This window comes from Sinocyclocheilus grahami, unplaced genomic scaffold (assembly GCF_001515645.1).
Source record: "Sinocyclocheilus grahami isolate Dianchi unplaced genomic scaffold, SAMN03320097.WGS_v1.1 scaffold458.1, whole genome shotgun sequence".
Lineage (NCBI taxonomy): Eukaryota > Metazoa > Chordata > Actinopteri > Cypriniformes > Cyprinidae > Sinocyclocheilus > Sinocyclocheilus grahami.
Genome location: NW_015505637.1, coordinates 242,015 through 256,314, shown reverse-complemented (window position 1 = coordinate 256,314; position 14,300 = coordinate 242,015). Strand labels below are relative to the sequence as shown.

The 14,300-nt window shown below is 37.6% G+C and overlaps 1 protein-coding gene across 1 annotated transcript in view; it reads left to right on the top strand.

Annotated features, from left to right (window-relative positions):
- Positions 1 to 15: 15 nt before the first annotated feature.
- The window catches only part of LOC107552787 (partitioning defective 3 homolog), a 145,331-nt gene continuing 131,046 nt past the window's right edge, over positions 16 to 14,300 (top strand). Inside the window, exons 1-3 of the mRNA XM_016234778.1 lie at positions 16 to 98; positions 2,315 to 2,398; positions 8,525 to 8,650. Coding sequence (XP_016090264.1) covers positions 2,319 to 2,398; positions 8,525 to 8,650 — 206 coding nt within the window. The 5' untranslated portion in view covers positions 16 to 98; positions 2,315 to 2,318. The remainder of the gene's footprint in view (positions 99 to 2,314; positions 2,399 to 8,524; positions 8,651 to 14,300) is intronic.

The window sequence follows — 14,300 nt, the reverse complement described above, 5'->3', positions numbered from 1 at the left end:
GAAGAAGAAGAAGACGAGGAGAGAGCAGGCAGCGGGAGGAACGGCAGGATAGAGCCGGTGGGAAGGGCAGACTCCTGTGTGGAATCAGCTTCACTCGAGTGAGTCCTCACAGCAAGACCAACACATGATTTGGGAACCACTTTCTGTTTTTCTCACAACCAACAAAATCCAACACATCATTGTTTTCTACTAAAATGTCTTAAAGGGTATCCACCTGAAAAAAAAAGCTACTGAACACAAAATGGGATATTTAGGAAAATGTCCAGGCTGCCTTTTCCCATGTATTGAAAAACTGTGATCAGTGACTATTAAGCAACTAATTTAAGAAATGTAAGAAAGAAGTATATATACATGTATATAATACAGTATGTATATACAGTAGTTTTAAATTTTTATTTTTTTCAGCTTTAGTTTTAGTTATTTTAGTAGATTGTCGAACTAAAAGAAACGTTGCCTGGGCAATTAGCTGAAATAAAATAAGTTTAAGGTTTTTTATATTATATTTTATTTTACTTAAAGTTTCATTTCAATTTCGATTTCATTGTTTTTTTTTAGCTTTAGGTAACTATAATAACCCTGCTATATATTTCTTACTGTTAAAATATTAACTGTATTTTAATACAGTTGTAAAATAAAATATTTGGGTAAAAGCATCTGCTAAATGCATTAATCCTAATCACTTAATTGAAGTGTCTGTTTGGGTCCTCCATCGACCCGTGTGTCTTAATGGCCCCTGGGGTAATAGATGGAGTCGTGCTGGATCTAAACTAGCCTTAGCTTCCCGGGCGGTAGCTCATAGCTACTCATAGCCGCTCTGTCATGCTCTAAACTTTTTATGTATTGCCTTTTCTTTGTTTACTTGGTTTCTTCTGTTTTGTTTCTCCTCTCATTGCCCTCATTTGTCAATGTCCCTAGTGAAATGCTGAAGCCGGTTGAGGTGTCCAATGGCGGTGGGCCGCTAGGAATCCACGTGGTGTCTTTCAGTGCCAGAGACAGAAGGTAAAGCTCTACAAAGCCACATTGTCTTCACTGAATTCATTTTATTATCGGCAACTCATTCCGTAGGCCGTGGTTTTAATATTTTCCTTCCTTGCAGTGTTGTTTTTAAAGGGAGAGTTCACCCAAAAATTCCTGTTAATTTCTTCACCCTCAGGCCATCCAAGATGACCATAGGTGACTTTCGTCTTCCGTAGTACAGTACAGAAGATTTTTAGCTGAAACCGTGGTCGTTGGTGCTTCATAACATGCAAGTCAATGGCTGTATTCACTTTGAGAGTCAAAAAAGCATGTACAGGCAAGACAAAATGAATACCCGTGGCTCCTGATGATATATTGTGGTCTTATGAAGCGAAACGATCGGTCTGTGCAAGAAACTGAACATTATTTACAGCATTATTACCTGTAATCCAAAGCCTCAGGCAAATGATCCAGAGTGATGTACGGTTCACAAATGAATCATTCTTTTGAACCGGTTCTTTTTAGTGAACTAGATGACCCAGCTCACCTGAAACAGTTCATGTCTCGAGCAGCACAGATCTACAAGTTACTCAATCAAAACTCACTTTCAAACACCTGACAGTCAGTCCGGCTGGAAAGGAGCCGAAATAGCGGTGTATCTGATCCTGTGATGAATAAATCATTCAGCGCTCCAGTTCCTCTAACAGTCACTGAACTGAGGAAACGGTTCGACTCGGACCGAAGACCGATGAGCCGCTGATATGAGCATGAGTGAACCCAACACTTGAAAGTGCAAAAGGACGTTTTTATAGTTTCTCTTGGTTTATGTCAAAAGGTGAGCTGATGAAGATGAGTTTATTCACTTTTATATATAAAAATGTATTGGTCTTAGTTTAATTGCATTTTTTTTTGTATAATAGCCCTGTTCCAAATGGTAATTTTTAGGTGAGGAAACGATGACCACCTCATCAGTTCTTGTGCTCATCTTTTTTACTGATGCTTGTTGTCCTCTCTTTATCCCATGTGTTCTTGCCACATGTTTTCTCTCAGGTGTAGTGCGCTCCCTGACTGTTAAAAAACCCAGAAGTGGCCCTCTGCAGACCTCAATCTGATCCTAATCACTTAATTGAAGTGTCTGTTTGGGTCCTCCATCGACCCGTGTGTCTTAATGGCCCCTGGGGTAATAGATGGAGTCGTGCTGGATCTAAACTAGCCTTAGCTTCCCGGGCGGTAGCTCATAGCTACTCATAGCCGCTCTGTCATGCTCTAAACTTTTTATGTATTGCCTTTTCTTTGTTTACTTGGTTTCTTCTGTTTTGTTTCTCCTCTCATTGCCCTCATTTGTCAATGTCCCTAGTGAAATGTTGAAGCCGGTTGAGGTGTCCAATGGCGGTGGGCCGCTAGGAATCCACGTGGTGTCTTTCAGTGCCAGAGACAGAAGGTAAAGCTCTACAAAGCCACATTGTCTTCACTGAATTCATTTTATTATCGGCAACTCATTCCGTAGGCCGTGGTTTTAATATTTTCCTTCCTTGCAGTGTTGTTTTTAAAGGGAGAGTTCACCCAAAAATTCCTGTTAATTTCTTCACCCTCAGGCCATCCAAGATGACCATAGGTGACTTTCGTCTTCCGTAGTACAGTACAGAAGATTTTTAGCTGAAACCGTGGTCGTTGGTGCTTCATAACATGCAAGTCAATGGCTGTATTCACTTTGAGAGTCAAAAAAGCATGTACAGGCAAGACAAAATGAATACCCGTGGCTCCTGATGATATATTGTGGTCTTATGAAGCGAAACGATCGGTCTGTGCAAGAAACTGAACATTATTTACAGCATTATTACCTGTAATCCAAAGCCTCAGGCAAATGATCCAGAGTGATGTACGGTTCACAAATGAATCATTCTTTTGAACCGGTTCTTTTTAGTGAACTAGATGACCCAGCTCACCTGAAACAGTTCATGTCTCGAGCAGCACAGATCTACAAGTTACTCAATCAAAACTCACTTTCAAACACCTGACAGTCAGTCCGGCTGGAAAGGAGCCGAAATAGCGGTGTATCTGATTCTGTGATGAATAAATCATTCAGCGCTCCAGTTCCTCTAACAGTCACTGAACTGAGGAAACGGTTCGACTCGGACCGAAGACCGATGAGCCGCTGATATGAGCATGAGTGAACCCAACACTTGAAAGTGCAAAAGGACGTTTTTATAGTTTCTCTTGGTTTATGTCAAAAGGTGAGCTGATGAAGATGAGTTTATTCACTTTAAATACATTCGTGTTTCACATCATTATTGGGTGCTTTAATAATGTAATTGTGTATATGTTTTGTCATTGTGTGATTACGTAAACGAACTAGTGAATTAATAATTTAATAATGAATAATTTATGCATTTAGCTGACACTTTTATCCAAAGCGACTTACAGTGCATTCAGGCTGTACATTTTTTACCAGCATGCGTGTTCCCTGGCAATTGAACCCACGACCTTTTGCGCTGCTAACGCAATGCTCTACCACTGAGCCACAGGAACACAAATTGAATTGAATTAGTTAATTGAAACAAACTATCCGAAATAACCAGTTCACAGAAAATAATCTGATTTCCCTGTTTGCCTGAGGCTCTGGATTACAGCTAATAATGCTGTAAATAATGTTCATTTTCTTGCACAGACCGATCGTTTCTCTTCATAAGACTTCAATATCTCATCAGGAGCCATGGGTATTCATTTTGTGTTCCTTGATATGCTTTTTTGACTCTCAAAGTGGCGGTAGCCATTGACTTGCATGTTATGAAGCACCAACGACCACGGTTTCAGCTAATACATCTTCTTTACTGTTCTACTGAAGTAAAAAAGTCAGCTATTGTCATCTTGGATGGCCTGAGGGGGAGTAAATGAACAGCAAATGTTAATTTATGGGTGAACTATCCCTTTAAGACTCACCGGTTGTGTTTTCGAGCAGCTCGTAATCCTCAGTTGTGTCCTCTGCATCCTTCATATTTCTCTCATATCTTGACAAGTTTCTCTCAAGGTGTCTATGCAGAAGTTGACTTTTATTCCCCAGCATGTACCATCCATTTAAACTGGTTTTTCATCATTCCTCAAGGACGTATTGACAGTATGGCACTCTCTCGAGTGGGCTCCTCTTGAACATGTGTGCAACTTCTATAACCACATTCTCCAGCTGAATATTGAAAGCAAAACTACAGCAGCTCAGATCCTCTATAAGGACACAGAAAGAACAGAACACTGCTAAACACTCTGCGTCCCTCCAGAAGGACAAAGGGGACGCGGGGCATGGCGCTGAATAAATTAGGTAGCTTTATTGCAATAAGAAAAGCCTCAATCCGGCCAAGTCAATTCGTCTAAACTGCTTCACCCAATCTGACTAAAAGCTCATCCATATTATTGGTCATTCTCATCAGCCAAGGTCAGCTGTGGTAAGAAATGCAAAATGATAAAAGGAAAGTGCAAATGAATGAAAAAGTGTTCAAATTTAGTCAGTCACGTCTATAAAAGGATTTTCAGAGAGCTGTTTATTAGCAATAAAATTGCACAACCTTTTCAGACCTAATTTGATGCTGGTTTATGAAATGAATGCCAATACCTATTTAATAATATAAATAGAACTGCGTTCTAAATAGTAGATTTTGAACATTAAAAATATTATTATTATTATTATTAATGATCTGTTATTGTAGATATTATTGTGTCAGTGTGCCAGATTATAAATATTAGTTATTGGACATTTAAAAATAAACAATTTATTTGTAAATGACATTTTATTATTATTATTATTAATTCTATAACCTTTATTGCACAGCCTGCTATGAATATAATTAAAGTGTGGATGTATGCATCTTTTCATAAATTGACACATTTTCTTCTGCTCACTTTCTGTAGCAATTTGTCCTTGTCGTCGTGTCCTTGAATGAATCTCAGGCTTGTAAATTGTCCCATATCTGATACTTTAGTTAATATCTAATCAGAACTGTCAATTATACTCACTCAAACACAATGGCACACTTCCACAGCAACACGTCCGTAATGACTTCGTCTCGTGTGATTGGTGGGAGGTGTTGAATGTTAACTCATTAGCATCTTGATAGAGGGCACGGAGGTGACGGCAAGGGCTCAGAGTGTCAGCTTCTAAAATGACCAGCGTCTTCTCTCTGCCAACAGCGTGAGGCGTGTGACATCTCAGAAAATTACTGAGACACGGAGTCCAGCAGAAACACGACTCCAGTAACGAGATCTCATCACATGACCAGCGTTCACCGCAAACAAGACAGGGTCTAATTGCTCGGCATACATGGATCCTGATTGCGCTGTTATTCAATTAAAGACAGTGGATAAGAACAGGTGGTCTCCTTCTCGCTGAGTCTTCTGGGCCATCGCTCAAGAGACGGTGACTCTGCTTATGCTAAAGCCAGATAAAGCTTATGAAAAAGTGCCAGATGACTGTTCAAATCTGGTTTCAGTCAATAGATCCAAATGCGGTACATTTCTGAAATCTCCTTGACACGGCATTGTCAAATGATATACTGAGGGACCCTTGTGTTGACACTTGTGCATAGATGTGTTGCATAGGCTGCATCCTAATTATCATACTTATATTACACCTGAAAGGTCCTTACTTCGATGGGAAAACTCATACTTTTGAATACATACTCTGCCAGTGCTGAGATATAATAATGTTGCAAACTATTTAGGGCAGGTAGTATGCAAATTAAGAAAGCCTTTAAGTTAAAATTGTTGAAAGTTGAAATGTTAAAATTACCATTCTGTCTAAATAAATGAAAAATAAAACACAAAAAATTAGTCCTTGCTGTAAGTCAATTGAAGCATCACAACATTGCATGGTCCAATATGAAAAAAAAAAACTTCATTTGAAGATTTGATTTCACGTTATGACTGATAACCATTAAATGGACAACATTAAACTTGTCACAGATAATATAGTAGGTAATATGCTTTAATTAGGGATGAGTTTGTATTCAATTTCTCATCAATCATTTGACCAATAACTGATGTAAAAATGACCATTCTGTCTAAATAAATGAAACATAAAACACTAAAAACTAAAATTAGACGTTATAGTTCTTGAATTTAAGCATTACAACACCGTATTGCACAAAATGAAGAATTGAAATTTGTTTGAAGATTCGATTTCACATTATGACTGATAACCACAATTTCATTAAATGGGCAAAATTAATTTTAAATGAATTATTTTGTCTAAATAAATAAAACAAATGCAACACCTAAAAACTAAAACCCAACAAAAAAAGGTTAAAATGCTACGCGTGACTGCAATATAGTGTACAGTACAAAAAAATGCATAATTATGTCAAGATCATTTAACTGCATTCAGTCTAGCGTTTTAAGTGAAAAAATAAATGTAAAAAACAAGGGAAATGCTAATATACAATTACATATCTACTTGTAAATACATTAATTAGTGTTGATTTATTATACTGTTGGCTAATGATATATATTGCATCCTCAGTGTTAATATTTTGCATTAATGCTGGTCATTTATAGTTTATTTTCCTTTGCAGCAGAAACTATCCTGCACCTCCTGTCGGCCATATTTGTTGCGTGTTTTGAAGTCATTGAGAAGTTCAGAGTGACCGCACCTAAAGTCTGTGTTTTAACAAATTACTAATGAGCCTCTACAGATTGTCCATCAGTCCAGTGGGAGCTGATTTAATCCTCGCTCTTCCCCACAGCTGCTCTGCATCAAGATCATGAAGACAAAGTGCAAGCTGTGTGATTACTTCACAAGACCACACCATAGACTCACCACAGCCAAACTCTGCACTCAAACCGATCACAGCTGTCTGCTGCACAGGGTTTGATCTATAGATTCGTCCATCTGTCTGTTTCTCCAGCAGATTCAGTCACAGTATTTATGCCTTATTTGTTCCTTCACCCACATCACCTATTCAAGTCAGGTTCTGCTGTCTGTGCATCTATACGATCTAATTCCTGCCTGCTGCCCTCAACAACACACACACACGCACACACACACACACACACACACACACGCACACGCACACACACACGCACACGCACACGCACACAACCACACGCGCACACAACCACACACACACATACGCACACAACCACACACACACACACACACACAAACACACGCACACACGCACACACACACAACCACACACGCAGACACGCGCACACGCACACAACCACACACACACACACGCACGCACATGCACACACACACACTCACGCACACACGTGCGCACACATAACTTTGTTATTATTAATGTATTGTTTTAGTTTTAGTGAAAGTTTTCTGTTGAAGATTGCTGATGTGACAGACTCAGGCCTCAGGGAGTGTAAGAGTAAGAGTTCATACGCTCTATTTATATCAGAATCTTCTCCATGCTTTTTTAAACCCATCAAATGTGATGCTGCATTTCACATGATTGCGTCTCAGGGTTTGTAGATTAGGGGCCGCAGCGCTCTGAATCCGAAACCACAGCAGGTCTGCGAACGGTGCCAAAAAATCCATATGGCCAAAGTCGGCTTAAGTTCAGAAAGTCCTTTTTTGATGTATTGAGTTGAAAGAGTGCCGCGAGGTACAGTAAACTTCTCAAAAGTTCAAGATCAATGGGATCTGTGTTCTTTTTTTACTGTACTTGTATCTAGATTTGATAAAGGTGACACTGTGCCGTGTATCACTAACATTATACTTTCTTTAATCCTTTTTGAATATGAAATATATATGCTGTTCTTGACTGTCTGATATTTTCATGAAAGGATGCAGTGGACACACAGGTTTGCTTTTTTGATTGTGTTGAATATAATGTTTGTAGTTTTGTGTTTTACAAGCATTTACCATGATTACTATAGTTTCCACCAAAATACTACCACTACTTAATAATAATAATAATAATACAAATTATATATATATATATAATTAAAATAAATAAACAATAATGATAATAATAATAATAATTATTATTATTGAAGGCTAACTTACAGAAATTATGAACGCTTCTTAACATTTTTAAAGGAGATGCCATATTAATTAATTGTGTTACTGTACTGTAACTGAAGTAATTAATATTTTAATAATAGTATAGTTAATCATTTATAATTATTTATTTATATATATTTTTTTATTTAATGTATTTAATGTATTTTATTATTTAATAATAATAATAATAATTTATTTAATTCTGAAAGCTTCTGAGTCTGTATCACTGTGTTAATTTATTAACGTACAGAAGTTATAATAATTGTAGTAACTGGTATTTTTGCTGAAGCGGTGTTTACCATAGTAAATACTTGTAGCAATCTGAGCAACAGGGTCCTCTGATTCCTCAAAATATCCTCAAAACTGCTTGTACAGTGTGTTTAAATGCATTGATTTTAATTGCATAACGACATGAAATGGAAGCTAAGTGTGTGTTCTGTGTTAGATGATGCCTGGTTGAAGCTGTGCGTCTGTGTCAGGCTCTGACAGTAATGTGTGTTGTAGCTGATACTGCGCTGACACTGAGCTCAATGTCACTAATATCTGCTGTGACTGTTCCAGGACGCTGGGCTTGTTAGTGAAGAGGCTGGAGAGGGGCGGGAAGGCGGAGCGGGATGCTCTGTTCCAGGAGAACGACTGTATCGTCCGGATTAATAACGCAGACCTGCGCAACATCCGATTCGAACAGTAAGCCCCTCTCTGGAGGAGATGCAGAGACCGCTTCACGCTTTATCCTTTCTGCCTCTCTGTCTTTCCACACTTTCCTGAGCTTTCAGTCTTCCTCAGAGCTTTGAAAGCCTTGCTGTCAGCCTTTCATCCCGCCTCTCTCTCTAACTAAACAAAGAATAACATCTCTGTTTAAAGTTTACAGAAGTTGTTCGTGGATCAGATGCAGCAGTAGAGGTTATCATGAGGTCGATTAAAAATCTTTCTTGATTTCCTTGAAGGTTCATGCAGTACGATAACCCTGATACTCTATTAAACTTTTAGAGCTCAGAACTTCTTCCTCATTTCATAATGTCTGTTGAAATTAACCTGCATAAAGTCATTTGAAACTTCTACCATTATTAGGTTGGCTTGAGAAAGCCAGCTTAATGAAATGCTATTTAAACATATAGTTATTATTGTTCCGACACTACATTTTCTGACTCTAACTACTCCTAGAACTTTCAAGCTAAAACCACCAAACTCAGCTCAGACCTTCAGACTATTCTGACTTAGTGTGCTTTATCTTTTCTAAATGATCCAACTTATGGTTTTCATAAAAAGGAAGATCAAAAATCATAAAGATCCCATAGACTTACATTGACGAAATGTTCACATGAGCCAATGCCCAGTGTAATGAAGTAAAAAAGTAATTACAAATGTACTCAAATGTACAAAAGCGTAACCAAGCACCGCCCATAAGGCCGTCTGATTGACATGTAAAGCAAACAATCACAATACATGTTGTTCGACTGAAGTTGATGTCTCTAAATTAATAAATCGGCCTGCAGCCGATAAATCATTCATTCAGGAACATTGTCTTCAGTCGCAATTGTCAGAGTCTGAGTCTGAGTCTTGAAAATCCAGCGTTTAGTTGATCATGATAAGCGCTCGTTGTCACAGTTGTAAACACAGCGGCTCTCTTCTTCAAACAGAGGGTTTGGAGTCATAACGGCTTTGATCCCAGTCACACCGTTAAAGAATGTGACACGTCTCAAGGACTGATTGACATGTAAAGCAAACAATCACAATACATGTTGTTCGACTGAAGTTGATGTCTCTAAATTAATAAATCGGCCTGCAGCCGATAAATCATTCATTCAGGAACATTGTCTTCAGTCGTCAAGAGTCTGAGTCTGAGTCTTGAAAATCCAGCGTTTAGTTGATCATGATAAGCGCTCGTTGTCACAGTTGTAAACACAGCGGCTCTCTTCTTCAAACAGAGGGTTTGGAGTCATAACGGCTTTGATCCCAGTCACACCGTTAAAGAATGTGACACGTCTCAAGGTAATCATGTGGAATTCAACCAATCAGATGGCGACCTCCAGACTCGTAAAGTGTTTTGCATTTCGTGTGTTTTCTCATTATATGCATCAGACATTCAGCCAATGGTCTGAGGATAAAACTAATGTAAAAGAACCCACCTTCAGAGATGGGGAGTAACTGATTACATGTAATATCTGGATTATGTAATCAGATTCCAAAAAATAAGTATTTGAAATTAGATTAGATGTTATATTACATTTTAAAATACTGGTAATCAGACTACAGTTACTTTTTTTATTGATTATACATATTAACAAAATATAATTAAATTATTCTGAATTTGATTCTCCATAATTTTTGTTTTTCATCTTTTACATTTTCCTTTCTAAAATAATCTACCGCTTATATACATTCAGAAAGTCTTCCAGTATCTGGAAATTCACACAAAGACCAGTCAATAGTCAGGTGGCTATAATTACACAGAAAATCATTTGACCACTGGATTTACAGAAATCATTTCAGTTTTAAGAAGTGTTTTCTCAACATTTCAACATTGCATGAATTACTGATGAACACATTTAGTTTTTTTTAGCATTTAGATTAATGTAATGTTTAATGCTCTTCATGTTGTTAATAACAAATGGAATTTATTTTCTTTCTCTTTGTGTTTTTATATCAATATGGTACGAGATTATCTTATTTAAAGAGGTCATATGATGCGATTTCAAGTTTTGCTTTCTCTTTGGAGTGTTACAAGCTCTTGGTGCATAAAGAAGATCTGTAAAGTTGCAAAGACTAAAGTCTCAAATCCAAAGAGATATTCTTTATCAAAGTTAAGACTCTGCCACGCCCCCCCTAAAACACCTCGTTCTAACACGCCCCCACATATCTACATCACTATGTGGAAATATTTGCATAATGCGCCCAAATGTGCACGCAAAGAAAGAAGGCGTGGTTTCAGTAACCGCAGTTAGTGTTGAAGCAGCATGTCAGGGAGACGCTGTGTGTTTCAGTGCGAAAGCAAAAGCACTTTATTTGGCCTTCCGGAAGTAGATGCATTTAGGAATCTTTGGTTAAGATTTATTTACAGCAGAACAGCACAACCCAGATGTTCGAATTTGTGCAACGCATTTTATGGATGATTTTATTTATTTGAACCTAGAAGAGTACAAGGCTGGCTGTGCACAAAGGGTATTTCTAAAAAGAAAAAAAAGGGTCTATTCCGATTTTGCTATGACAATCTGGCGCTTCTGAATCAGCGACTGTAATCACAATGCACCGGGTCAGCTGGCCAATCAGAGCAGACTGTGCTTGTCAGAAGGAGGGACTTTGTAGAAAACGAAGTGTTTGAGAGAGGCGGGGCATAGAGGATCTACAATAATGTACAGTATTTGAAAAATAATGTGTTTTTTGAACATTAAAGCATGTCAACATATTCTGTTACACCAAATACACAAAATAATTATCTTTAAAATAGCATCATATGACCCCTTTAAATCAATGTGATAAACGAGTTAGGTCAAAAGTAATCCAAAATGAGTCTGATTATATTACCTAAAATGTGTAATGGATTACATTACTGACTACAAAATTTGTCTTGTAATTTGAAATCAGTAGCAAACTACAATTTGCAAGTACTTTACCCACCACTGCTCACCTCTAAATCTACTCCTAAAAGTACCCACCTCTGGCTGTAAGGCATATCATGATAAACCTTATCAAATATATCTCTCAGCTCACATATGGCCTGCTGTATTTGAGAAATTTGTTAAATAACAACTCCAAGAAAGAGAAAATATGAGAATATTGCTTGTAGGTAGAGTGTCATTCCACATTTATCATCAAGAGCTTCCTTTGGCCCAGTCTTGTTCGGCTTGGCTTGGCCTGGTCCAGATGATTGTATACAATATGGCAAGATGAGAACAAACTCGGCTGCAACAGGAGAATGAATGAAAAAAAAAAAAAGAGAGCTCTGGCCGGGATTCGCCACAGGGCACAGAAAGGGCACAGCTGCGGGATAATTCATAATCTCATCTAAAACTAATTTACATACATCATTCAGTCCGCTTACACAAACCCAACACCACAAGTTAATTTCCCCAGTGTCCCAAAGCGTTATTATGTTTTAATTGCTTGGCTATATTTTTGCATGAGACCTTATATATGTGCAAGCTTTCGCCGCTAGTGCAAATACACAAACCCAACGGGGTCAAGGATTAAACACGACCTTGCGAATTACATACACATCGGGTCGATAATGTGAGCGTGATACATATTAGATATTACATCCTTTTGTTCTTCGTATATATTGCCGCCCCTCAGGGCTTTGACTCGTCGATTCGGTATGTTAGTTATCTGTAAACAAACTTGCGGTTTCCATGCTTGTAAAGTCGATTCTCAAGAGAGTAACGGTTTAATCTGCGTCTGCGTTGTCGTTTTTTTCTCTCTCACAGCTGCGGGATTCATAGAGACCGATGTTTTCTTTATCTCTCTCTCTCTCTCCCTCTGTTTCTTGATTGTGCTCCATGTGGAGTTATAATTCATAACGACATTCTAATCTTATTGGATTGTTCGCATGGGTAAATATTTATCAGCGGTTGATCTAACGCGGTGTAATGACGCGTTGATGGAGTCATTTATTATTCAATCAGACAGAGGGAGTCGCGTGATTAGCCGTGTGTCACCGCTCCGCTCGTCTGCTCACACACGCCGTTCGTTTGGAAGCGGGCGGGTTACATTTGCATAAAAATAGATGGGAGTCCCTAAAGTGAGGTGCTACTTGCTGTCTAGTTGCATAGATCGATTTAATGAAGAGTTTATTGAGACGGAAATAACTCTGATGGTTCTTGCGTTAAAGGAGTAAACAGCGACATACACGACTGTCGAGCTCGTGTTCCTCTGCTGTTTCTCATTCTTGTGTTGAGTTTAAGTTTCCGGGTCAAACTATCTATATATATGTAAAATGCAGCATTAACCTGTAGTTCAGATGTGCTTGTCTTGTATTTTTGGGTGTTTACAGCAGTAGTTCAGTAAAAAATGGAAGATTCTGGCAGGGTTTACTTACGCTCATGTTTGTTTTAAACTCCATTCCATATAATGGAATACAAACGGTGACTGCAGCTTCCAATCTCTAAAACGGAAAAACAACAACAACAAAACATAAAAGTGGTGACTTGCGCACTGTATTTCAAGTCTTACCATTCAAAACTATTTAGTTTTTTTTCTTTTCAGCAATGATGATCAAAAATGACAGTAAAGACTTTTAAATTGTTACAAAGATTTCTATTTCAAATAAATGCTCTTCTAAGGTTTCTACAAAAATATCAAGCAGCACAACTGTTTTCAACATTGATAATAATCAGAAATGTTTCTCGAGCAGCAGATCAGCATATTATACTGATTTCTGAAGATCATGTGACACTGAAGACTGGAGGAATGAAACTCAGCCCTACATCACAGGAATACATTATATTTTAACAGATATTACAATAGAAACAGCTATTTTAAATTGTAAAACAATAATCAAAAAAAATTTGTACAAAAATAAATGCTGCCTTGAAAGAGACTTCTTTTAAAAGCATTTTAAAAAATCTTATTGACCCCAAACTTTTGAACGGTAGTGTGTAAGTCATACTATGTCATACATTTGTACTAATTTGAGATATAATTACTATTATTATTATTATTATTATTATTATTGGGATAACTATTCCTTTAACTCTTTCTATTTTTGAAAAAAACTTGCCAGCCACCGCCAGCATTTTTGTTCATTTTCACAAAAATGTCATGGCCTCCAGAATATTTTGTTGTATGAATATCTGAACATGCAATACATCAAAATAAAGAACAGAGCTTCTACTTTTAAACAAACATTTCTGTTTTATTCTGGCTTCAAGCATTCTTTTTTATTTTATAGGTAATGTAGGTAATGTAGGTAAGTTTAATAAAAAAAAAGCAGCATTTTGATCAAAAAGCTGATAAAATCACGTTTTTATCAAAGACTACATCTGGATCATATTCAGTTTGTTGATCAAAGCATAGATGCAGTGGATCGCTTCCATCAACACCAAAGCTTCACAGTCCTTCACCGCTTCCTTGATCGATTTTCATTGATATGCTGTTTATTGTTGATGATCACATTATTTTTCATATGCATCTGCTTACATATGAGATCGCACGTTTCTGCGTCTTCCTAATCTGTGTTTTTGATCGGGAGATAGTGGACTCATTCAGGAGATGCGTAATAGTGCCCCCGAGTGTATAACAGTGAAGACACGGAAACCTGGAAAATGAAATCACCTCATTCTGTTAATGAAATAATGAAATCACCTCATTCTATACATTCAGAATGATTGTTTCTTGAAGT